Source organism: Anguilla rostrata, chromosome 11 (assembly GCF_018555375.3).
Source record: "Anguilla rostrata isolate EN2019 chromosome 11, ASM1855537v3, whole genome shotgun sequence".
NCBI lineage: Eukaryota > Metazoa > Chordata > Actinopteri > Anguilliformes > Anguillidae > Anguilla > Anguilla rostrata.
This window is the reverse complement of record NC_057943.1, coordinates 14646705-14672661: the sequence shown is the minus strand read 5'-3', so window position 1 is coordinate 14672661 and position 25957 is coordinate 14646705. Positions and strand designations below refer to the sequence as shown.

Here is a 25957-nt window from a genome sequence, read left to right as displayed (position 1 = left end):
CCACAGTTCAGAGGGACCAACCCACGGTCTCCTAGAGTGTCGTTAATGCTCTCTCCTCCCCCACTCTTTCCGGTGTCGGAAGTCCAGCTCCAACTACGTTCAGATCACGTGGGCGGCGCTGCATGCAGTCCAGGCAGGACTGGATTGACAAACGGCTAGCGAGCAGATAACGGGAATTACGGTAACAGAGAGGGAAATACCGACAGACAAGATGGGAGTTGAGATTGAGACAATAACCCCGGGCGACGGTAATGCTTAGGTTTACATGAAATACTACATTAGTGGAATGTTACTGATTGCGTGTAGCTACTTTTGGATGATATGTGATCAACCGTTGTTTCTTTGTTTTGCGCGTTTTACAGGAAGGACTTTTCCCAAAAAAGGACAGACGTGCGTGGTGCATTATATCGGTGAGTTACCCTGTTAACAAACTGGTTTATCCGAGTTGCTGTTTGTTCGCATATCCAGGAATCGTACAAGATTGCGCTTGGCTGACGTTGTGCTTAGACTTAGCATTATGCGTCTGACAAGCTAGCTCATTGGGTTTATAGTTAGTATCGCTAGCTAGCTAACGTTCGCTCACTTTCTTTTTAGTATTTAACGTGATACCCCACCATTTTGCATTCATAGAGCTATTCTAAGCATCTCGCTAGCTACTCACTTCTGTAGTGTATTGTGTAGCAAGATATTCATGTATAGTTCTTGGTAACCGTAAAGCTATCTAAGTAATTAACGTTGATTTACGATAATGGTCTTGTAATGCCAGTGACTGAATAGCTTATTAGTCTAACGATAGTTTCGAAATGCTACAAAACCGATTTATAACTCTTCTTTGGGGTAAAAGGGGAGGCCAGCATAGCTGGTGTGAAGAGCCGCCAAAACCGCTAGATTCACTCTTGGAGACAGACAGAGGGATTTAAATCTCGTCTGGCGATTTTCTCTCTTTGTTGGGGCTGAGGGGGTTGGTGGCGTTGGGTGAACGAACGGATTAAGTTATCGCTTGGAGTCTAGAGTGATTGATTTTATGGGATTGTATCGTTTTCTACATTGTTCTTCGGCTGTAGCACAAACTAGTTGGTTTGTTTTTCGCTAACGTAAGACTCATGTAGTGTCAAATCGACGGTCATGGACAGCTGCTCATCATATTGGTCGTTTAATTGCACTAACTTATTCTGCTTGTCCTGAATTTCAACGCTAGCTGTCAGTAACGTGTAACGTTAACTTACACTACAGTCGCGTTGCTCGCAAAACCGTAGTGATAGGCGTTTTTGTTCTCGCGTGATATCTTCCGCTGTATCAACGAAACCAGAACCCTCGTTCTGTTCGATTATGTAACGTTGAAATAATAGCCAATGTTAGCTATATATTCCAGGCAGAAATCATGCTTTTTGTCTTGCTTAATCCCACGTTTTAGTAATCAAAGCCGACCTCTTTCCTTCTGTAGCCAAACGTAAGCATCCGTATGTCTCGTACGGTAGGGAATTTCTGCCGCAATATTTCTGCATTACGTGAAGGCCTCTGGCAAACCTCAAAATGGCCACAGTGACGGGCATCACTCCACTTTCTCTGTTACGCTGGTATAACTAGCAAGCTAACCCCCGAATGTATTAGTTTTAGCTCATTGTGTATCTACTGTTAATTTTTCAATCTTTTGACGCCCTCATTTGCCAAAGCCTCTTGCGTTCACAACCAGTAATGCTATCTTCAGCGTTAGTCGACTTGGGTTGACCGAGCCGTTCTGTCCTTGTCTATTTTGACACGGTTTGTTGGTTGAATTTTAACGTAAAATCAACTCAGTTGTTATATAGCTAGATATATAGGCGCCTCTTTGAATTTCAGTGTGGTGTAATCCACGTAGTTGCTCGTATTATTTATCTCGGTTGAATAACAATGTCGGAACTTGAAAATGCACTATATCCCAAAATGTGATTTGCGATTTTTGAAGATATACTGATACTTCCCCACAGTTCTGTATAGGCGTAATTACATGAAACGAAAAAGATACAAGCACATTTGTAATTACATACTGTTGAAGCAGCCTACCGCTGACAGTTAACATTGACTGCTAAGGGTTGTAATGTCACCCTGACATAAATAACGGAGCTTGGCAGCTTTTCACATATTTTTGGTTTTTATTTAATTGCATGTCACTTGTTTTTGCTAGTACAGATTGCTGAAATGCATTTTAAAATAGTTTCGTATCGATTTATGTAAATCCCAAAGACATTATAGCTGCAGTAGTCCTTTCAATTGAAATGTAGCCTAATTTGATTATGTGACTGCTGATGTTCCGTTCTGCTCAGGTGTTTACATTTGTTACCACTTCAAGAAGGTATAGAAGTGATAGTACTTAAATCTCATATAAAGCATTAAAACGCATTCTTTCAATTGTTTTCTCCACACAGGCTCCCTTACAGATGGCCGCAAGTTTGACTCTTCGCGAGACAGAGACAAGCCCTTCAAATTTAAGATAGGAAAACAGGAAGTGATCCGTGGCTGGGAGGAGGGTGTTGTGCAGGTATGGACATCTCCAATATTGACACGTTTTAGGTGTTGGCAGAGATGCAGGAGGCACTATCAAGCATTTAAACCCAAACCCCAAGGCCTTGATTTTCAGTGCTGCTGGGTAGTAGAGCAAAGGTTATACTGGTATTAGTGTTAATCTGTCTCTTTTTGAAATTTCTGATAGCTTATGCAGTTGGCGTACCGGCGCCTTATGTTACTAGAGGAGTTTTTATGGTGTTATGAGGCAGTGAGTTCCATTTGCTGGGAACCTCCCTCCATTGGTATCTATGCATGGGCCTGTGGCACTACCAGTCACAGTTAGCACTGACTTGGTGAGGCAGTGTTCAGTCAGGACCATGGAGCGAAGCACAGAATTGAGATTAAGTGTTGATAACCCTTTCTGATAATGTCAGAGGGTTTTGAAACAGGAATTCAAATGTGGGGGAAGATCAGAAGCATCTCTGGCTCTTGCAAGTGTCAGGCTTCCCCAATCCCCACCAATTCATCCCTCACCTCATCCCAATTTTAGGGTTGAATCCTTGTTCTAATGGAAGAATGCTTTTTGGTGAATGCTGTGTGTAGACTCATGTGCTGAACTGTCCCTGCAGATGCACTCAACTCATTTGCCTTCAGCACTGATGAGTAAATCTTTTATATTTAATACAGTGATGAAGTATGCAGTCTCCCCTTTAAAAACGTGGCTGAATTTGGCTCTGTGAAGCATCTCCGTGAGGTGTATACCTCAGAGCTTGAAAGTGTGCCCGCCAGGAAGTTTATCACTTGTTCCTCTGGGGTACCGAGAAGCAGAAGGGGAAAAGATGAGTTCACAATTGTGCCAGTGTGAACAATGTTGGTTTGAAGCGGTACCACCTTCACTATAACTGTGTCGTTGCAATTCAAGCTTATGTGGTGCTTTCAAAGCCCAGGCATAAAAATGCATTTCATACCTTGTTGTTTCATATCTGAGGCAGTTGTCTTTTGCAAATCTGTACTGATACTTTAGAATTGTCAGGAATCCATCAAGCTTTTCAATACTTTGTTACTGTATGTTGGGCGAGGGTGGCTTTCCCCATTATATTAGTCACAGTCAAAGACAGTGATCTGACCCCAGAATGGGGGGGGGGGGGGGGGGGGGGGACTGTCACTTGCTGATTCTGTCCTACACTAAGGTATAGAAATCCATGGACTAACCTTTGGGCCCACACTGAAGTGGTTTGAGCTCTATGTCATTTTCAGACATTGGTTTGGGAGCACTGTTGCACTGTTACTCTTTCAGCTGACCAGCCTGATCTGTTGGTTAGCTATGCCAGTTACAAACTGGAGGCTTTCCTGTAGGAAGGCACATAACTGTAATGCATTAAGCCATTTCAAATATTCAGATGCTTACTAGCGGTTATGGAAGACATCTCTTAAAATGTTTAAACTGTTAAATGTTCCTGTTGTCAGGACAATATCTCCACTTAAAAGAGAACTGAAATTGGGACAATTATGTTGGAAAGAACTTCTGAGCACAGATGGCAGACTCAGCACTCCTAAAAGTTATGCTTCCCAGATAACTAGTATGTGGCACAAACAGTGTTCATGCCACTACATTTTTTTCTAGACAGTAGTTTGTGTTGCATCAGAGCTGATGGTTAGGGCAACATGCATTTTGTATCTGAAAACAAAATGGAAACCTTATGGGGCACCTTAGTGGATTACTCATTGATCTGGATTTTATATCTGTATCCTGGAATTAATATTTTGAGGCATTTGGGCTGTGTAGTGTACCATGATACCAGGATCAACTACAGGCTCCTTGGGGAAACCATGCTAATACTAAGAAATGGAATACTCCTTCAGTCGCTAATGTCCCTCGAATGGACCAACCCACATTTGTGTTGTGAAGGTGTAAATCCTTTCTTCCTTCCCCATTCCCCGTTTTCTCCTACAGATGAGTGTGGGCCAAAGGGCCAAGCTGACCTGCTCTCCTGACTTTGCCTATGGGAACAAGGGCCACCCTGGCATCATCCCGCCTAACGCCACTCTCATTTTTGATGTGGAGCTACTGAGCCTCGAATAAAGCATCCCCACTGCCTTTTGTTGTAAGTATTAAGAATGTATTAAATGTACTGTGTAATGTAAAAATAATGAATTTGCCTGAATCTCACGTCCATCCACATCTCAGTATCTTGTAAGGACAAGTGACATGTTTAAGTCATGTACTTGTAGAAGTCCATAGAAACATATAATCAGTATTTTTCTGTCTGATTGGTACCCCTTAGGTTGCCTAGGAAATGCTTGTAAACCAGATCAGTCTCATTACTTCACTTGTTTAGGCCACCACTGCTCAATAGCATTTTCTGCCATATTTTGACCAAACTGTATTTTCTTTAACTCTCCACATGGCTGTTTGTGCAATAGCTCACTTCTCTTTTCCCTCTTTGCAGGTTGCCTCCTATCTTGGAAAACCGAAAAAGCTAGGAGAGTATGCACTTGATTTTATTAGGCTTCAGTCAATAGTTCCACTTTGGTCACTATCTTACCCATATGTAGAAAATGTGTATTTGTGACTCATTCCCCCCCCCTCCACATCCTTCCTTTAAAAATCTGTGGGCCATAACCTTACAAACCTCGTGAAGTTCTTAATCTTGAATTTTAAATTGTGCTTTATTTTGCTTTGTTTTGTGTAGAATTTATAAGTTGTGCATGATCAAGCATATATACAGACATACCAATGATACATTAACAGCAACAGCAAGACACATAGATAATTACCGAGGTACACTGGTGATCAATTCTTTGGTGTTTAGTAATATATCAGCTTAAATGGGGAAAAATTAGTGTGCTTTTTTCTTTTCCACGCCTTCCTATAGGAAACTAGGAGATTTCACAGCTTTAGGCTCTGAAGACTTAGTACATAATGTCATTAATATTGAGTAGTGTTGTTGAAAATATAATTGTGGACTTCCTTAGCAATTCCAAGCAAGAACTCTTTAAACATGTTAAAGTTGTGAATTGTATTGAATCATGTTCACTTTGCCTTGAACACAAGTGAATGGAACCCCTTGTCCACCCCCCTTTTTTAGGGAATCTAGTTTTGAATGCAGAAAAATAGCCAGCATTCTGTGCACAGGAAGTAGTGAAATTGATGTACCTCTCAGATCTGTGTGCCTACACCACATCAGGCCAGCATGCCATGTAGGATACCAGGAATCTTTGTTCTTGTATGAATTTAAATTGAATCAATATTATTTTCCTTCTTTCAAGTCAACTTTTCACAAAGCCATATACCTGCATACCGTGCAGAAGTTGCGTACCGTACATGCACATTAATTCGAGTAGTGATTTTTTTCTTTTAAATTGCCTAAAAAGAAATAAAAATACTGGGGTCGAGGAACTTGTTAAATCTTAACCTCCCCCTCCTTATTTTTGTTTAAACAACTTGCCATTAAATATATTTTTCAGATGCCAACTTTCTATCTCAAATAAATGCTTATTCTATAATGAAATAGTTTACTTTTGCAAGCTATCAATGTCACTAGTAACATGGGCCACACTGCCTAAGTGCTACCAGTGTGGTAATGGGAGGCAGATGCATCCTTTTATATTGAATTGAAAAAAGGTGTTCACATGAAATATGAACCTGAATAAAGTATGTTATGAGATGCTGGTCATCACTGCTCTCGATGTTAGCTGTCCAGTGTGGCATGAACGGTCCTTTACTGCACTGTGTATCTGTGTGCTGAGTTAAATACGCAGGCAAAACCAATGAAATCAAATGTGCTGTTGCAATAAAGTGCTTTCTACCAGCTTTGGGAAAAATGAAAGTCTTGTTTTGCTTTATTTCTTGACGCGGTACACTCATTTTAGTGTTTTCTCTTGGAAAGGAGAGATGTTTATGGACAGTCTGCGAGGGAGAGAGAGAAGCAGGAATCTGTTGTGAAGAGTAGTCTATTTCAGTGAAGGAAAAGTAAATAAAGATTCTTTGGGAGCAACTGAAAATGCAACACAGAGTTCAGGTCATCTAATTAAACCTGCTCTTCTGTCTTTCTGTCTTTGTCTACTGTAGCTCTTCGTTCTCTCTGGGCTCTGATTATGTTTGCTGTAACTGCAATCATTTGTTAGTGTGATTGAGATTGCGTGACTGATTAACGTATTGTATATGGTCCTGTGAGTTCCTCTCCCATCTATATATTATTGATTCAGCCAGTTCTGGGGCCTTTTGACCATTGCTTACTGCTAACTTTCTCATGGTTGTACACTGAATACAACTTTATTGTGGGTATGATAACAGGAGAGCTGGGGGAACCCTCTGAGTGGACTCCTAAAGCTTTCAGTGCATTTGTAAATAAACACTGGACCGACCTGAGCTTTTAATAACAATTCTAAGGTAATGTAAATTTTAATTGCATTATTTGCTGTAAATCATAATTTCACTATTTGCAGGTTCACGCCAAAACTGTGAAAAGCCACAGCTTACTGTTGATCACAACTTAAGTTGTAACTGACAAATGGTATCCATGTTTAGTTATTGTGAAAATGCAGTATATAAAACATGTAGTTTTCAAATTCATGTTTGTTGAGGTTTGTATGTAAGAATTAGCAGCACTGCCCAAGGAGATCCATTCATCCTTAATCTATACCGCTTATTCCTGGTCAGGGTTGTGGGAGGTGCTGGAGTCTATCCCAGTATGCATTGGGCAAGAGGCAGGAATACACCCTATTGCAGGGCCACACACTATTCACTCACGTACTCATACCTAGGCGCAATTTAGACTCTCCAATTAACCTAACCTGCCTGTCTGGACTGTGGGAGGAAACCGGAGTATCTGGAGGAAACTCACACGGACACAGGGAGAACATGTAATCTGCATACAGAAAGGCTCCGGCTGAGATTTTAACCAAGGATCTTGCTGTAAGGCAACAGTGCCACCGTTATTCTGTTCAATTGTTATTCTATTTCAATGGTATCCAACCCTTTTCTGGAGATCTACCATCCTGTATGTTTTAATTTCAACCCGAATTTGGCACACCTGACTACAAATTAGCGGCTCAACAAGATCTCTGGCTGTTGATTGAGGTGTGGTTTGTTTTGGTTGGAATAAAAACCTACAGGATTGTAGATCTCAAGGAACCAGGTTACCGCTGCTCTATTTCTACAAATAGAACGTGAAAAGTTTACCAAAATCGCACACTTTTTAATTCATCATTTTGGCCTGGGCTACTATTTACACAAACATGTACATGGGGGGATCCAGGGGCATATCAATGAAACATGAAGCAGTACAATACATACTGAGAGAAACGCAGTGAATTTATTAATGCCGTAACTTTCATAAGATGTGCATAGTGTTTGCTTTCCAAATTTTTCCAATATTATATATATATTTTATATATATTATTTTGCAAATGTCCGAAAGTTGGATCACAATACTACGCCTAAATGCAATTCACTCTATACGAAAGACTGGTATAGGGCGTAGGTCTTTGTTTACCCAGATAAGAGTACGACAATAACCTGTTCCTGGTTTTTTTAAACCGGGGGGGGGGGGGGGGGGGGCAAGCACCGTTTTTAATACACAGCTACGGATACGAGACCATTTTCGTAGGCTACGTCAGAAGAGTCTACTAATGACAATAATAATTACAATATATTTATTTATCTATATTATACTTTAAAAAGTCTAATCCTATTAAAGTAATACAATAAAATTATGTTGTCCCAGAACAGCACTAAATAATTAGCACTTTACCTACCTGCCACGCCCTCACCTGTTCCCTTCTCACATTTTCATTCTGACGAGTGGAACTTAAGTGCAGAACTATAGACCGTTGATCCTTCGCGAATTTAAGGGAGTTTTCAGGTTGACTTGTTTTGCCAACATTCCAGTGTACGTGTAATATCTTCGTCACAGCTGATGGACTGTAGGCAGTCACACTCAAGTACGTCATTGATCGAGTTTCGAACGGGAAATCAACGCTAGGGCTACTTTCGTTTACTGTCGTTTACTGCGAAAGACTCGGTGTGTACAATCCGCAATTTTGCGAGAGCAGTTGTCCAGCCTGAAATTTCACTTTAATTTGATTCGGATATCGCTGAAAGTTGTAAGGTAAGTCACTACACGGTCCACTTTCCGGCACAAATTTATAATAAATATCGACAGTTAACAAACTGGTAACGTTACCTTTAGTTAGCTAGCGTGTTACCTACCTAGTTTTCTTGTGCTTGTATTTAACATTATCTAACCAGCCAAGGAACTAGCATAGCTAGCAGGGGAACAAAGGCGTTCACTGTGGATGAAGTTCCCCCTGGTGTTAAATATGTGAGATTTAGCTAGTTTCGTTAATTTTCACTTAAGTCATTTTAGTTTAACGGAAATATTCCTATAATTTGAGGCGATTGTTTGACGTCCTTTGATGTCGTCAACCAGGGCACCATCTGGCATTTTTAAATCCATTAAAAAATAAGCTCTTTTCAAAGTTGAATTATGTCCGCTTTCCTTAACTGTTTGCTTAGTGTGGATGTTATACACATTAGTTATCTTTCGTCTTCTGTTTTCCGATTTGTGGTTGTTTATGGATAAATGTTATTCTTTCTTTAAACTACAACACATAGTTAGCTTGTTGGCTAACATCTCTTGCGCGTTGTATGGAGGTAGCTACCGTTAACCAAGTTAGAACATCTGTGGCTTGCTAACGGGAAGTCCAAACAAGGGATCCGACAAACAGGCCTTCGGAAATATTAGTTAAGGGTTAGCGCTATCTTGAATGGATACTGTTTAGCAGGCTGAGTAACCCAGTTGCGGGCGTGTAAATATTTGCCGTGAACAATTTCGAAAGCTAACCTTAACTAAAGTTGGGCAGTAATTTGTCCAAATGGTAGCCACTTGGAGGGTAGATTTAGAAAGCAAAACGAATTCTGTTAGCTAGTAGTAAGTAGTAGCAGTACCTAAATAGCAGTTTAATTTACTAGTCCAGCAAATTTAAATTAACTTAACGTTGTTATTTTACCCTCACTTGTAATTGGCCTATACATTCTATTAAATTGATCCCTACTGGCAGGAATAAAGCCTGGATTAGGCTAGCTAAGATTATCGCGGAACAGTTCTACAATGACACAGTAATTCCATAATTTTTTTTCTACTTTAGCAGTCGCTTTAGGCCTACCTGTTGATGGGACTAATGCATGCAGTAAGGAGTACGTCACTGTTTTGGCTACTGTTGTTTATATCTCAGGGACGTGTGATTTACAAAGGAGGAAACTGAATTCTGGCAACTGTGATGGCATGTAGCCTACACAGGACATGTGACCCCAATGCAGTGGATGGACCGAGCTGCCCAGAGAAATGAAACTCACTGAAAAGTGGAAAAAATGTTAACTGTTCCTTGAGGTGCTTTATGCGAGGTATCGTTGTACTCAGAGATTCAGCCTCATTATGAAATTGAGAGAATGGAACTTTTGAAAACGACCCCTTAATAAGATTATAATGGTAACTGGAATTTAGTAAACCAGTCCTTTGATCTTTAAAAACATATTTGTGTAATTGTGTTGTCCAGGACACCCGTTCGTCATGTGTGGTTTACAGCTGGGATTACACAATCATTTGGCATAGGAATGATCCCATATAGTTAATCTTTCTCTTCATATCTTAGCATTTGGGGGCTTTCCTTGTACATTTCCAGTAAGAGCCTGATGAAGTGTACTGTTGTCTCTTGTAGTCTCTCCAGCAAAGCATGAAGTATGTCTAATCAATTCCTTCTGGATGTGGTTGCACTGTCAGTTGAAAATCTGCAAACTGACTTTGACATTGAAAGAAAGTAGTAAAATGATTGCATTGGACAGAACCTGAGGTGCATTTTCTACTCTAGGTTAATCTCTGCCTCTTACAATCCTTAGAATGGTAAATACAGGGTTATAGTCAGGTTTATCAATCTCAGTTTACTTCTGCCTCATCATCACTAGCCACATTTAGGTGTAGATAGACTGCTGGTGTTGCCTTGGGGTTTTCCTGAATTCATTCATTTACAATGTGGAAACTAACGTTTGCATGAAAGCTAATGTACCTTGGAAAAGGAAGTAGACACTATGACAAAGCTATTCCTGTTACTATTGCTCCTTGTTGCAGTAGCAGCAGTATTTACCTCCTCTTTCTCCCAGGACAAACACATACTTTTGTTATTATCTTTTTTGGTAATGCTTTTCACATACCTTCATTCTTTCAGTACTTATTTATAGAGTGTACTTCCAAAAATCATGTTCTCCCTGGCACTGCTCATGTTCAGCTTTCTCTGATTTGGTGTGGTTATTCTGTAATCAGTAAAATAATTGTGTGAAGTTTTAAGTATATGAATCTGGGCCCCTGTAAATGAATCGGGGCCACTGAAAATGAATCTGTGCCCCTGTAAATTGATCTGAGCCCCTGTAAATGGATATGGGCCCCTGTAAATGAATATGGGCCCCTGTAAATTGATCTGGGCCCCTGTAAATGAATCTGGGCCCCTATAAATGAATATGGACCCCTATAAATGAATCTGGGCCCTTGTAAATTGACCTGGGCCCCTATAAATGAATCTGGGCCCCTGTAAATTGATCTGGGCCCCTGTAAATGAATCTGAGCCCCAGTAAATGCTGCCTGTTTGTACAGAATTTAAAGTGTGAAAGCGGGCTGAACAGAAGTAAATGTTTATGATATGTCAAATTAACACATCAGGACATTTTAATTTGTACATTACTTATAATAAACATATATAGCTCTGCAGCTGCGGAGCAAGGTCATTAATGCTTCATCGAAACTATGCAAAACCAGATGGACAAGCTGTACTTGCTTTTATCTCACTTTGTCTCACTTATTTCACTCCAAGTTTTGATTTGTATTTAAGGTGACCACCACTACAGGTGTACAAGAAACATTATTACCCTCCATTTTCAAGAATAACTCTATATTTGCACAACTGGTTATTAAGTCATGTAAGGGTGGAGTGAGGGGCTGGTGACCTATTGCTGGAATAAGTCTGCGGGCAGGCCAGTCTGTGGTTTCATCACGAGCACAAAGCATCACCTCACACTTCTCAAGCTGACTTGGGATATCTGAAGCTAACGCCTAGCCTGGAAGTAGCCAGCGAGAGGAAGGCCTTGTGAACACTGATCTTTTGCTTTGGACGTCTTATCAAGGGCCGAGAGTGAACGGCGAACTGGAAGCCATTGTTTTCTATTGGAGAACAAAGAACCCTGGGAAGATCTGCGATCGCGCTCAGTGCGTCGGTCACTGGGGACGTTTTAGCGCGTGACACGTTTGATAAAAACTGTGTGAGTTTAGAACTAATCAACCCCATCTTGCTGTAGTGGGCGGGCTCTATTTCCTGGCACCCAGACCTGAAAAAAACACACACGCCACTGTGCTCTCTGGTTTATTCCTGGTCTGCCTTTCATAATGAAACTCTTGGTTCTGGGCCCATGGATACTGATGGCTGCCTGCCTGTGAAATGTGATTAGAAATGTACATATCCAGTCACAGTTCCTGCACAATAACAATGCCCAGTAACGGTATCCAGCTGTATAAATGGGCAGGTGAAAAGAAATAATGTAAGCTGTGTGTAAGTCCCTCTGCTAATTTCCTAAAATGCAGATGGGCCTCCTTGATATGCACTTTGTTGTCAGGATTCTGGGGGAGTTCTCCCAGGGGGTGTGACATGAAATGCACAAGCCAAGCAACCATCCCGCTGTTGCTACCTGGTGCTGTAGGCTTGTGCAATAAGTGTGCTTGCAATGTTTGGCTTTCGGTGATGAGGAAATGAACAGTTATGAAGACAGGCAATTTGCTGTCTGCTGCATGAAAGCAGTGGGGATGGCTGAGAGAATGTAGTTCAGCGGTACAAGACAACAGTTATGGATTTAAGCTGCCTCCCACCATAATCTTCTTAGCTTTTTGTCTTGCGATCATTTAGCTAATATCTCACACCAAAGTGCTGTCTCTGCATTGCTGTTTCTTCTGAACTCAAGTTTATTGTATTCCCATTTACTGGGACAAAGGGAGCATCCTGTTCCTTGATCATTTTGGTTCACTGAATTTTGTCTGTAAAATAAAATCTGTCAGGGAGATGCACAATATGCATAACCAACACTCCAGAGTACCTGGTGGTGTGTGTGCGCACACGTGCGTGTGGGTGTGTGCATGTGCGTGGAGGGGTCCTAATTGTACCAGCATCCTTATTGAGTAAATGTTAAAAACCCAGAAAGTGACTTCTCTTTAATGGTATGACGATATAAGCTTTACAAGCTTAATGAGCTTTTGCCGACTAGTAGGTTAGTATCTTTCTCAGGATGACATGCCAGGCGGTTGAACACCTCTGCGCAAGTCTTACCTAGCTATTCCAGTTACATAAGAGTTACTATATGCTTTGAAGTATACATTTCCTTGTAAGGTATCTGCAGAAAAAATCAGCAGTGTACTGCAATCTTATGGGGCATAGACCTATGTCAGGTCTTTATTCTCATACGAACCTGTTTAACTCTGGACGTTTGATTGTGGAATTTAATTGTTTAATTTTTTGTGCTAACTGATTGCAGTAGATTCAGTGCCTGTGTGATCCGAGGTATGATGTTTTTGTTTCTGCGCTAGTGGCTTTATGACATAGGGGAGCTGATCTCTCTGTCGGAAGTGTTTGTGTGTGGTTTTGATGTGTGTGGTCAGCGTTTGTTTTGTAAATGTGGTTATGCAGTATGTATTCTGTAGGTCTGGGCCTGTATGCTACAGTGTTACTGGACATATGGGCCCTTATGCGCCTGCATTTTAACTCGTATCAGGTTCCCATTTTATGCACAGGAAGCCTGTCATGTGTTTTCCAACAAAAAGGGGAAGCTGAAGACTTTATGGTTGCTTCACGGAAAATGGTGCTTCAACATGTTTAGCTTTACTCTGTGTCAGTTTAATGTCAGGTTAAAGGACTACATTTCAAGTATCTGTTTCTATTCATGTTTAGAGCACAAGCAGCGTGACTTGCATGAGTATGCTGGGGTACCAGAATTTGCCATTGAAACTAGTCAAATGTAAATGGAGTGCACTGTATCCCTCTGGGACAGTTTTACCATGCGTGTGCCTACAATACAGCTAGGATAATATTTGCTTGGTTTCCTGGGATGGGCTCTTTGAGTCATGTGACTTACTGACTGTTCTCTAATTGATTTTATGGGAGTGCTCTACATAGAGCACTCTGTTTTGTTTCCTGTTAAAGCTGCTTTGTCATCCAAGGAATGGTTTTCCACTTCACTTGCTGTAGTAGATTGGTTTCCTCCTCATGTGATGTTGGTATCCTTCTGCGCCTACGTGTGTCTGACTTCCACCACATCTTTCAGTTTCTTTTGTTTGGCACAGAGAAAAGGGTTAAGATAAAAATTTTTAAAATGTGTGGTCCAATGGTGTGATAAAGGTTGATCCACGATGTGTTTTGTAACAGTCACAAGAGTGTGTGGGAGGAGTGCTTGTGTGAGTCATGATGTGTGTGCGCTAGTGGAGGGCTCTCCATTTATGGAAGGTGTATGCATGAGTGTGTCAGTAAGTGCAGGGGAGTTCATTTTCAGGGATGTACTGTATGGATGGCTTGATTCTGGCCTGCTTATTTGGGCTAAAGGAAGAGGCTGGTGGTATCGGCATGAGGAAGGACGATGCCCCTCCTCTTATCCACTCATTTGGTTTGTTTGTCTTTATTGTTTTTGTAGGGTGCGCTTATTTCGTTCGTCGCTCAGGGTTACAGAGGAGCGGGTTGTCTGAAATCGGGGAAGTCTCTTCATTAGGATCTCAGTCCACTCTTCCAACCAGACCCCCCCCCCCCCCTCCGTTTTTTAACATTCTTTGCACTCTTTCTCTCCCCTTTTCCTCCCCCTTTCTGTTCTTCTCAATAACACATTGTGATGCTGTGAACGTGTGTGCAGAAGAGGATCATGGGGGATTAGTGGTGAAACACTTAATTAAAGTTTGAATCTCATTATGGGCTTATGGCCCTGGAGTTCCATGCCTCCTGTCACTGTGGCTGGACTCCTATGTCTCTGAGGTTGTGTTAGCGCTGGAACGGTCTTTGTTAGCGCTGTAGGGAACAGGCTGTGTTAGCGCAGTAGGGAATGGCCTGCAGTAGCGTAGGGAACGGTCTGTGTTAGCGCTGTAGGGAACGCTCTGTGTTAGCACTGTAGGGAACGGTCTGTGTTAGTGGAGTAGGGAATGGCCTGCAGTAGCGTAGGGAACGGTCCGTGTTAGCGGCGTAGGGAACGGTCCGTGTTAGTAGCGTAGGGAACGGTCTGCATTAGCGGCATAGGGAAAGGTCTGTGTTAGCGCTGTAGGGAACGGTCTGCATTAGTGGAGTAGGGAATGGCCTGCAGTAGCGTAGGGAACAGGCTGTGTTAGCGCTGTAGGGAACGGGCTGTGTTAGCGCTGTAGGGAACAGGCTGTGTTAGCGCTGTAGGGAACGGTCCGTGTTAGCGGCGTAGGGAACGGTCTGCATTAGCGGCATAGGGAAAGGTCTGTGTTAGCGCTGTAGGGAACGGTCTGCATTAGCGGCGTAGGGAAAGGTGTGCGTTAGCGGCGCAGGGAACGGTCTACGTTAATGCCTGTTGATCAGATCTCAGACAGCCTTCTCGTGATCTTAGTAGTTCCCCTAACCCTTTGGAATGTGAGTTCTGGCCTAGTTCTCCATTTCATTTGCGCTTTCGGTTATGAAACACTGGAGTTATTCAGATTCTCTCTTATTTTTCTACAGGATGTCACTCTATCCATCCCTGGAGGACCTCAAGGTGGACAAGGTTCTGAAGGTAAGGAGACTGAATCCTCACAGTTTAAAACATACATTTATTTTTATTTAAATAATGCTTCTGGGACGTTTTGCCCAGATTATTATTAAGCCTTGGAAGTAAAATGGATTTATGGATTTATTAATCGATTGCCTGTAACCACTGAAAATGTGGATCTAATATGTTTGCGCAAGGTCACGGATTGTGAATTTTATGAAAATGTGAGTGAGTGATGGGTCGCATTTTAAAATCTCCCTCTCTCCCCCGCCAGGCCCAATCTCAGTTTGTTCAGGGCACCTCCTCCACCCCGGCCATCGCGGAAGAGGCCTACCAGCCCCAGGATGGCGGGCCGGGTCCGGCAGTGTCAGGTGAGCCGCGGGCTGCTGAAGGGCGCTCTCCCGCTGTCCGCCGCTTCTGCAGACCTCCATCAGGGGCCGTCCCGTATAGAGAGCAGAGCTCTCTTTCTGCTGAAAATACCTCGCGGGCTGCGGGGAGGTGGAGAGTGGTGGGATGGTGAAAGGAGGTTGAAAGCAAGAGATGGCGCTTATTTTGGTCCTCAGCTGTCCCTGGCATTGTTGCGTGGGGAAGGGGAGGGGGTGGGGGTGGGGGGCTGCAGAATTGAAACGGCCCAAGCGAATATGGGTCCCCTTTTGTCGCCCTCCTCTGCGGTGTGTCCCAGCCTTTGAGAAGGTCGCAAAGTGGGTGAAAGACGCGGAAACTAAAGGAAGTGAGTGAGAGCGAGAGATGAAAAAAGCAGCTGGAGACAAAAATAGACTGAGATGAAAGAGAAAGAAAGAGAGTGGGAGGAAAGGGGAAGACTGAGCCATGCCTTCTCTGCTCTCTGTCACTCTCCCCCGTTCCCTCGCACGGGGTGGGCCGCACCGAGCCCCCAGCCTTTTGTTTTCTTTCAGTGGGACTAGCTCAGCGCTGCCATGGAGACTGTCCTGGAAGCGGCGGGTGGGGGTTGGGGGGGCGGTTTGTGTTTTTGCTGGAACTGTTCCTTCTGCCCCAGGGCCGTGAGGGACAGGCAGGAAAGGAGGAGAAGGAAACGGTCTGACATCATTGCTGGTTGGCAGCCCGGCCCTCTCCCCATCCCCCATCCCTTTCATCCTCACTCTGACCTCCTTTCTCTGGATCCAGCTCTCCAGACGCCATGGCCTGCAGTTATTTTCTGCCATATTAACTAGGGAGCATGCCTCCACCGCCCATTAGAGTCGTCGTAGTAGCCCTGCAGGATAGCCGTTTCCTGGGTGTTCTCAAAGTTTCATCTGAAACCTGTCAGATTTTTATGATTATCCTGTTCACACGCCTATAGAGAGACTAACAGTCAAACAGGAATGATCACACTGCTCTTGCTCCAGAGCTAATAATAGTTATTGGCAGAGCTGAGTATGAGCAAATGAATCAAATGCTAAATGTCAGGAACAAACCACTTCCTGCTTCTGCTCTTGCTGCTGATGTTATTCAAGGAGTGGTCCCTCAAAGTCTCCTTTTCCCGCGCCATGTTGGATCAGTGCTATGTGCAGCACACAGGCTGGGCTTGTTCTGGTGCTGCCCAGTGGCTCGTTTACCAGCTGGTGCTGTTTAATCCCACGGCCTGGCTGGAAAGCGCCCGAGCGTCTAACATTAGCCAAAATCTGAGATTAGCTGCTGCTCTTGGTGGCAGGGCTTGAAGACAGCACTGGACTTGTGTATGGTTTATGTGCGAGCGCTGCTTTTTGGATGTTACACAATTAAATTAAATAAAATTATTTTATTTGTATAGCACTTTTTACAGAGAGCTGTCACAAGGACGCTTTACAGAGTAGCAAGGCAAGAGACAGAGCAAGCAGAGCAAACACCAGGCCTGAACCCCCAAATAGCAGGTACATAAGGTAAAAAACTCCCAGTGGGAGAGAACCCTCAAACGGTGGCGAGAAAGAACGCCCCAATGGGAAGAAATATCAAGAGGAACCCGGATATAGAGGGGGAGCCCATCCTCCACTGGCCAGCCTGGTGTAAAGTAGTAGATGGCAAATAAAATGGGTTGAACAGGTTACAGCTGAGGTGAAAGCTACAGTGGATCTCTTCTCTCTGTGTCTTCATCAGTGTGTATTAAAACAGCAGTTGTGGCGTATGTGAGTGCATTTAGGGGCTATGTAGGTGGTGTTAAAATACAGGATGTTCTGGGAGAGAAGAGATGTAAGTGTAACAGAGGCTGTTTTGTGCTTCTGTGTGAGAGCCCCTGTGCATTTTGGCATTCAGTCTTTCTCGGTGTGTGATTTGTGCGCCCGTGGGTGTGCTGGATGTGTCCTGGGCTCTGTTTCCTCGCCATAGGCGTGTTTTCGTAAGCGCGTTTATAAGTGATGAGTTTGTGCTGTGTGCGGCGGTTCAGCTGCTCTGTCACTCTTCTCTCTGCTCTCAGCACTGCGTGTTCTGTGCACTGTGGCCTGGCACACACCCACATCTCCCACCCACCACCCACAGCAGGGGCTCAGAGTATATCAGTCAAATGGGAGAAGTGACTAATGCCTGGAAATCATTACTGTGAAGTTCAGGAGGGGGCAAGTTGTGCAAACCATTTTCAGGTTATTCTTTTTTTAAATATATATATATATATATATGTATATATAATAAATATTTTTTTGGGCTTTTCAGCTTTATTGGACAGGACAGTGTAGAGAGAGGGAGAGACGTGCGACAAAGGTCGCGCGGTCGGACTCGAACCGCCGACGTTTTGGCTCGTAATGAGCATGTGGACAGTGCTCTACAGAGACACCCCCATTTTCAGGTTATTCTGAAACCCCACTGCCCCCTCCCCCTTTGTAGCTGGAGAATAACACTGAGATGGTAAACCTCGGGGAAAGTTTCAGTGATTTCCCTTCATTTCCCCCTGCTCCATACCCCTGCCTTGGGATATTGCTGTGGATATTGTAGGCTGTTTCTTCTATTTTTGGGATATGACCACAGAGCCGGTTTTAGGCATAGGCTAGAAGGGCAGTCGACTAGTGTGCCACCTATGGAGGGGATGCCAAATTGCATCCATGTTGGTTGGTAGATCCCCCACCCCACCCTCACCATCCTGGTCTGCACTGGCTTTCTCTGTTTCATATTGGCTAGTGCACTTAACACTAGCAATTATTCAGTGACACTCATGAGTTCAATAGTGAACATCTTTTTCCATATCAGCATCTTTTTGACAGTGGTGCTATACGTTTATTTGAGTTGGCAGTTAACGGTTTGTCTCTAAAGCTGTACAGGCCTCTGACTGGCTCTCTGTGACTCGTCCCCAGGTCTCTACCCGAACCTCCAGGATCTGGGAGACTACATGGGCCTGAGCCTCAACAGTGAGGAGGTGCAGAGGAATCTGGCTCTCGTGCCTGTTTCAGATAGTGTAAGTGTTTCTGTGTGCGTGTGTGTGTTTCTGTGTGTGTGTGTGTGTGTGCGTGTGTGTGTGCATGTGCATGCATGCGTGTGTGTGTGTGCTGTGCATCTGTTTCTGTGCCTGTTTGTAGACTTGTCTTTGTGTGTGTATGACTGTGAGCGTGTGTATGTCTGTATGTAATATTGGCTATGTTGAAACAGTGATGTCATAGCAGTGTATGCTGGTGAGAGTTAGTGGGGACTACTGGTGGGGGATGAGCTGGGAGGAGGGGTTTATGTAAGATGCCCACTGCTTAATCTGTCTGACATTCACATCGCTGCTCAGCATGTCCCTGTTAACCTCTTCCAATAAAGCATCCCAGTGACATTCAGTGGCTTTGAATGAAGGAAGAGTTCCACAATCCCTGCTGGGGAAATGGAGAAAAGCCAAAAATTAGAAATTAAAGTGACTATTGGTTAAATTTTTTTCAATTTATACCTTTTGGATGACAAAATAAGTGACGGTTAGCAAAGTTAACTAACGGATTGTGTTATTACTAAAGCCTACTGCCTCTCGTATGTATTTAGGTGGCTCAGCCATGCTGAATGCTGCACTGATGGCTGGTATGGGAGCAGTGTGTAGGATAATGTGGAGGGTGGATTCTCCAGCCTAATCCTGACTGTGGGCCTGTGGAGATGCGGAGAGGCGGCGGGGACGTGTGTGGTGCGGCAGATGGAATGAATCACGGGCTGTGGGTGGAATTCTCAGTGTCTTCGGCGTGTAGCCGTGGCTCTGGGTGCTTGTTCACCTCCCCCAACTGGGTACACAAGATCAGCTCACCCCCTCCCCCGCACTCACTCTTGTGTGACCTCCCTGCCGTGTACAGCAGGTGTCGGTGTCCTCCAGCCTGGGGGGCATGGTGCGGCCGGTGACGGGGGCCGACGTGGGGTTACGGAGGGCCGAGATCCGGCCGGGCGTCCGCGAGGTCATCCTGTGCAAGGACCAGGACGGGAAGGTCGGGCTGAGGCTGCGGGCCATCGACAACGTGAGTGTGCCGCCGGGGCGTCGCCGGGGGGGCTGCCGGGCCGTCCGCGGGCCACACGCGTAGCCGCGCGTGCTAACGGCGCGTTTCCTGTCCCGCTCACGCAGGGCGTGTTCATCCAGCTGGTCCAGGCCAACTCGCCCGCGGCGCTGGGCGGCCTGCGCTTCGGGGACCAGGTCCTGCAGATCAACGGGCACAACTGCGCCGGCTGGAGCCTGGACAAGGCCCACAAGGCCCTGAAGGCCGCCGCCGAGCAGCGCATCGAGCTCGTCGTCAGGGACCGGTGAGGAAGCGGGGCCGCACGCGTAAAGCTCAACACTGCACACCATCATCACAGCCAAACAGTCCCTTTATCAGGGCCAGTGCTTAGGCACAGACTGGCTCTGTTTTTTATCAGTAGCAGGTGTACTGCAAACAAGGTGTCAACATTATCCAAGACTTTTCTATCTTAGGCTCCTGGGCTAGAATCTCAGGTATAATATTACCATCCAGGTGCAAGGTGATTTATATGATTTTCTTTATAGGGCTTGCACAGAAATAGTTAGAACCTTCTAGAAAACATTGGTATAACCCTGTAAATATTGTGTGTTTTTGGTACCTGATGTATTGATAGATGGGTATAATGCATAGAATGATCGATTTGAATTTGGATTGAATTTGACAGTGCATGAAAGTATTTGTAATATTTGTAGTATTTGTGTTCAGACCCTTGTTTTTCACTTCTGGAGGGCAGAAAGAAAGGAATGGCCATTACATAATGTCCATTGAATGCTTAACAGGGGAAGGGCATCTCTTAAGCAAATGGATATTGTGGCAGACAGCCCATGCACTGAAATACCTTTTTAAGTAAGGCACAACAAAAATAATATCTATATGCATCCATAATTGTGCCATCTGCAAATGTAAGCCTGTTGGAAAGGGAATTTCTTGGAAATGAAATTCATTTGTAGATGTGGAAATGGGAGGTGCTTTTTCCCTTTATGGAAGCTGTGGATTTGATGTGGTTTGCAGTCTTTTTGCCTGTCTCTGGTGCCTCCTGCTGGCCAGCTGCCTGTACAACATTCTGCACAAATCTCCACACTACAGGGCTCTTAGAGATTAATTCAGCCTTGCATCTCTGAAAAGGAGCTTTTGACTGTTTATGCCAGAATGGGACCAGAACCACTCATGTCAATGAGTGACATGCCTTTCAGCCCTTCTTCCTTTAACGTTGCATTGCTGACAGCAGGCACGGGTTGCTGTGGTTACCAAGGAGCTACCGGTCTTGGCACCGGGATTCAGCTGCTCTTTTCATTGCAATGTGTGATGGACAGCTAGCTACTCTTTAAAAAGGTTGGGATTTAATGGTCTTTTAAGGTGATTGTACATACATATACATATGCATAAATATAAGATTTGGTTGTGTTAAGAAAATGAAACGTAAAGTGACTCTGGAGCCAGTTAGCCCATGAGCCTTTTGTTGTGGACCTTAGAATGGTTTGGTCTTTAGTACGCTGGGCTCTGTAAAGGATGGGCAGGTGATCAGCCCGGTGTGTCCTCTACAGGCCGTTCCAGCGCACCATCACCATGCACAAGGACAGCTCTGGCCACGTGGGATTCGTCTTCAAGTCGGGCCGCATCTCGTCCCTGGTGAAGGACAGCTCCGCCGCGCGCAACGGCCTGCTGACCGACCACAACATCTGCGAGATCAACGGGCAGAACGTCATCGGGCTCAAGGTGAGAGCGCCGCGTCCCCGCTTGGGTGACGGGGTTAAACCTGCCCTCAAACTGCTGACTAAAGAGACGTGGCACACATAAATAACAGACTTTAAATATCTGAATGAAACTCTGTTTACAGGCCTCTTAGTCTGTAAACCTCAGGGCTCATTTATAACATAATTAATCTTTAGAATGCCTTACCAGTTTGCAAAGGGCCAAAGCGTACACAGAATTCCCTTTGCTTCCATTAGCTCTGATATGTCGCCATGCTTTCATAATTATATTAACCTAGTCTACTGGAGTGGTCTAATTGTGACTGCTGGTTTTGTGTTCACAGGACTCCCAGATTAAGGACCTCCTGACCACCTCCCCAAATACCATGACCATTACCATCATGCCCAAGTTCATCTATGAGCACATGGTGAAGAGGTGAGTTGGGGAGTTTGGGAGGACTGCAAGGGGGCTTGCAGATTATAAAGAGTAATCATCTGTGTAACTTTGGACTGGAGTAAAACGAGTTTAATTTGCTGTCACCAGCTTCAAGGGTATCCTGTAGAGTACTTTGAGTTTGGGCTCCAAAATGATGCAGGGGCACTGCAGATTTTAGAATTGGCTGCAATTTGAAAAATACATTTAAATGGTACATGGCGAGCGAAGGGTACAGTTTGTTAGATTATTAATTTTTAGTCATTTTAAGGACATCACAGAATTTGATTAGAGAAAAATTTAAACCCAGGGATTTAACCCATGTATAACTGACCAAATATTGAACTCATATTTACCCCTGTATTGAATTTAGTTGAAACTTCAATCCTCAACATGTTAGTGCTTTGTGGTATACTGATTTGGAATTTATATTAATAAAAAATATCTTATGATTTGGTCAAGCTAACCGTAAAGCCAGTGGCGATACCCAAGTGCGTATTATGCAGAACAACTTTAGATGCCCTGGCAAGCAGGTTACATTTGCAAAAGCCAAGACCAATAGGCAATACTAATATTGAATGACGCTTCATACAGGCCAAAGGTCAATTGCATGCTCTGGACACCTAAGCGTTGTCCAATCAAGGCATAGCAGCCTGACTTTGATCTCAGTATAGCATTGTCGTTTTTGTGTCCAGCCATTTTGTGACCTCTTCTGAACTGTCCCGTGTTCTAGAATGTCCAGTGGTCTCCTGAGGTCAGCGATGGACCACTCTGTGCCTGAGGTGTGAGAATGTGAGCAGAACCATCCTCTCTGGCCAGGCCCAATGGGTTGATATTTCACTGGGGATCTCTCCCTGTACTGAAACACTTCCTTTAGCACAATCATCACCATCGTCATCATAACACAAGTTGCCTCTTTTTATCGTAGTACACAAGTTCTTGTGCTTATTCTTGTGCTTGTTGATTATTCTTTGTCATTTTTTATATAATCGACCATTATAGCCAAGTATACTATTATGTCTTTTTTTATTTGACAGTGCACCTTTTTTATTTCATGTGACCCATCCTTACTTGGCCAGAGTTTAGAGCTTTGGCATTCATCATTCCATCAATTTGCGGGACCAGTGCTGTAAAACTGAATAACCAACAGGGTAACTGTAACGTAATACTTGTTCAAGATCTGATTGACAGTTCCTGGGGTAAAGCTAAGTGTCCTTGAGTCCTTCTTTGTAAGTGCATTATCTGTCAAGTGTCCCTTTGATGACAGGTCAAGCTGAGCTTTCTTTTCATTAAAGGGTACTAGGTGGAGTTATAAGCTTTCTCTGTGGAAAGTCGTATGCAGAACTACACAAAGCATGTCACATACATGGTTCCTATGAATCTGACTGTGTCCCATAAAACAACTTTTCCCCAGGTAATTGTTTTTTGCAAATAGCCAAAGGTGGACTCTAAGGTTGGAACACATTCAGATGTACGGGACAAGATAGAAATAAATAATTTTGCCATAGTGGGTCCCAGAAAACTGTATTCTAATTGGTAGCATATTTTTGTTTTAAAGTGCGTTTTAGGTATATATTCTTTGACAGCTATTGCAGTCATCAAGTAAAATTTTAGAGCTTACAAAAAATGTGGATATAACATCAAAATAATTATAAGAATAAAAAATCCTTCTGGTTAAAATCAGTTTTTTTGTCTTTATTTTGTTCTATGAAGAAAACAGATGACTATTTGGGTTTGGGTTTGTAGGGGAAATGGCTCCATCAGCAAGCACGTTTAAGGTCAGCATTGGCTGGCAGTGGCTGACAGTGGCTGGACAACAGCATATTTTTGATCATGCATAGCAATTCCCAAACCTGAGCACCCGACCAAGTTTTGACAGCAGACCTGAAAATCAGTTAGGAATATGTAAAATACTTTCTTTGTACTGAAAGCACAGGTCAATAATTGAATTTTAAATGTAAAACATTTTCCTTACCTAAAATCACCCACATTAATAAATTAATACAGGTGAATAAGAAGGTGAAGGATTATAAAATATGGTAGGGTCAGCTGGACAAGTTGAAATATTTTTATTAATTTGAAATGTCATACAGATGCACTTTGGATGTTTCCTAATACCTGATACTTTTCATAGAGCAGGCAGTGTTCTTGGGCAAAGATTTTATGATGGGTACGGTTTATGATGGGTAAAGAATACAGCAATTCATACGACCACCGTGTCAATTCCAGTTGGGAAAGACTCCAAGGATATAAGTACAATGGATGATTTAATAAAGGATAGAATGAGTCAAGTAATTTCTCCATGCTTTAATATGTAGGCTTCTGGTTCTGTTTTACAGTATGGTGTAGTGAAAACAGCGAGTGATGCCAGTACATAACAATGTCATTTAAGTCTTTTTCACATTTGAGTGCTTTATCAATATTCACACTGGTTGCTCTCTTCCTCTCTTCCCTCCTCAAAACAGGAGGGGTGTACTGGGTAAATATATCCCATGTTCTTTTAAATTCCATTTTCATTATATCACAGTGCTTCTGATCGCCTTCAGAAAAAAATCAGTTTCATTTGTTACCATTGGAGAACAGAGTAATGCCACAGTGCATTCATATGACTGATAATGCATCACAAAGGAAACCAACAATGAGAACTTTGTGTAAGCTTTCAGATACTCAGTCACTTATTACATACACAGCAGTAATGCAACCGGTCTTGGACTGTTGCTACCTACTGCTGCAGAAACAAAGTTAAAGGGATAGAGGTAGGACTAAGAGGAATGCCACACTGTTCGAGTGTTGATTGGGGGTGGGGGACTGAGCACTTTAAAGTACAGATACCATTTGCTACAGAAAGCAGAGTGATTGTGGTGTGGGGTTGTGTGTATTTCATATTAAACTAGTGATGTCTAGGTACCACAGAGAGACAGGCCCAGACAAAAACACTGCACGGTCTGGAGAAATGCACGTGAACATGTATTAATTGGCTTTGTTGATGATTAATATTTCCATTATTATCATTATACAGCATCTGTCTATGGTCAAGTGCACTCACAGTACATTCAGCAGACTTATCTTATATACTTCACAGGCACATCAAAAATATCCCATACCAGTTTCAAGAACTGGCTTTTATTCCATTAGATGCATTTGGCTGACCAGCAAATCAGTGGACAAAAAAGATGAAATTGCTTTTAACATCATCTCTTGTAGAGGACTCAAATGGTACAAATATCAAAATATTTGAGCAGGATTTAAACAGAGTAATAGAATGCACTGCTTCTCTCTAGGGTGAAAACTGCTTCAACATACTGAAGGCAGTTCTTTACAGCACCTGTGTGTGCTACCTAAGGATGCAGATCCGTTTTATACAAGTATACTTTCTTTCTTGCAAGTCGTCAGAGTTATTTAAACCCGGAAACAAATTTAAACAGACAAGCTCTCCTGTCCTGCACTTCCTGTTTTGCAGAGGCTGAGTAGTGTCATTTTTGCTTTGCAAATCTTCAGCAACAAGTTCTGTAAACAGGGTTTATAGAAAGCTGTGCGATTGGCTGGCACAAAAGAGAGGAAATTCTCAAGAGATGACAGGACAAGAGTCATTTCCTGTGAGGGCAAACACTAAACCATTACTCCTAACTTCAACTTGTGTGATTGTGAACCATAATTTCTATTTTCTCAAGTATCAAGATATCATGTTTTTGTTAAACAAATATTCTTAATGTTGGTCAAAGGGTGTGTGTACTGATACAATATACAAGAAAAGGTAATCAGGTAAATCAAGTTTTTGGCATACTTAAATATTGCCATGGGTTTTGTGATGATCGAAAAATAAGAATAGAACAAATCATTAAAAAATTCAAATCATAAAGGTGATGCACAAAACATTTGGAATCCATGTGACACAAATTAAATATTCAAATCTCCTATACCCCAAATACAAATGCACACAGAAATCAGTTTGGTAGATAACCTCGTGGTTAAGTTGCATAAGAGTGTGCTGATCTGCACTTGCACAAAATTGGAACCAAAGTTTGCTTGTATTTTCTGAAGACAACAGAGCTGAACTGCTCTTCACTTCTCGCTGAGGTGCAGGACAGAGACCGTGTGCATGAAGAGTGTGGACGTGTGTGCCGTGAGCAGCTGGCCTGAAGGAACAGGCTCCGCTGAGGTGGACCTTCTGATATGACCGGCT

General features: G+C 43.2%; 2 protein-coding genes across 3 annotated transcripts; both read left to right on the top strand.

Annotated features, from left to right (window-relative positions):
* The first annotated feature begins 88 nt into the window (after positions 1–88).
* Positions 89–6314, top strand: fkbp1ab (FKBP prolyl isomerase 1Ab). The gene is made up of 5 exons (XM_064298129.1): positions 89–248; positions 363–410; positions 2406–2518; positions 4439–4589; positions 4935–6314. The coding sequence occupies exons 1-4, from the start codon at positions 212–214 to the stop codon at positions 4565–4567; spliced, it is 327 nt and encodes a 108-aa protein (XP_064154199.1). The 5' UTR covers positions 89–211; the 3' UTR covers positions 4568–4589; positions 4935–6314.
* Positions 6315–8280: 1966 nt separating this feature from the next.
* On the top strand, positions 8281–23454 carry sdcbp2 (syndecan binding protein (syntenin) 2). Of its 2 annotated transcripts, XM_064298126.1 has the most exons (9): positions 8281–8597; positions 15235–15286; positions 15537–15633; positions 18538–18638; positions 19495–19653; positions 19758–19933; positions 21195–21366; positions 21686–21777; positions 22508–23454. In XM_064298126.1, exons 2-9 carry the CDS (start codon positions 15236–15238, stop codon positions 22560–22562), a joined length of 903 nt encoding a protein of 300 aa, XP_064154196.1. In that variant the 5' UTR covers positions 8281–8597; position 15235; the 3' UTR covers positions 22563–23454. The 2 variants fall into 2 exon arrangements, with proteins under 2 accessions (XP_064154196.1, XP_064154197.1); XM_064298127.1 differs by lacking the exon at positions 8281–8597 and having other exon boundaries at positions 19498–19653.
* The last annotated feature ends 2503 nt before the right edge of the window (positions 23455–25957 follow it).

What these genes read in the sequence shown, in the direction of transcription:
- fkbp1ab (XM_064298129.1), top strand. Translation starts at nt 212, where the DNA reads ATGGGAGTTGAGATTGAGACAATAACCCCGGGCGACG. An exon ending in GACAATAACCCCGGGCGACG is followed by an intron (nt 249 to 362) that starts GTAATGCTTAGG and finishes CGCGTTTTACAG; the next exon opens with GAAGGACTTTTCCCAAAAAA. An exon ending in GTGCGTGGTGCATTATATCG is followed by an intron (nt 411 to 2,405) that starts GTGAGTTACCCT and finishes TTCTCCACACAG; the next exon opens with GCTCCCTTACAGATGGCCGC.
- sdcbp2 (XM_064298126.1), top strand. Translation starts at nt 15,236, where the DNA reads ATGTCACTCTATCCATCCCTGGAGGACCTCAAGGTGGACAAGGTTCTG. An exon ending in TCGTGCCTGTTTCAGATAGT is followed by an intron (nt 18,639 to 19,494) that starts GTAAGTGTTTCT and finishes TGCCGTGTACAG; the next exon opens with CAGGTGTCGGTGTCCTCCAG. An exon ending in GGCTGCGGGCCATCGACAAC is followed by an intron (nt 19,654 to 19,757) that starts GTGAGTGTGCCG and finishes CCGCTCACGCAG; the next exon opens with GGCGTGTTCATCCAGCTGGT.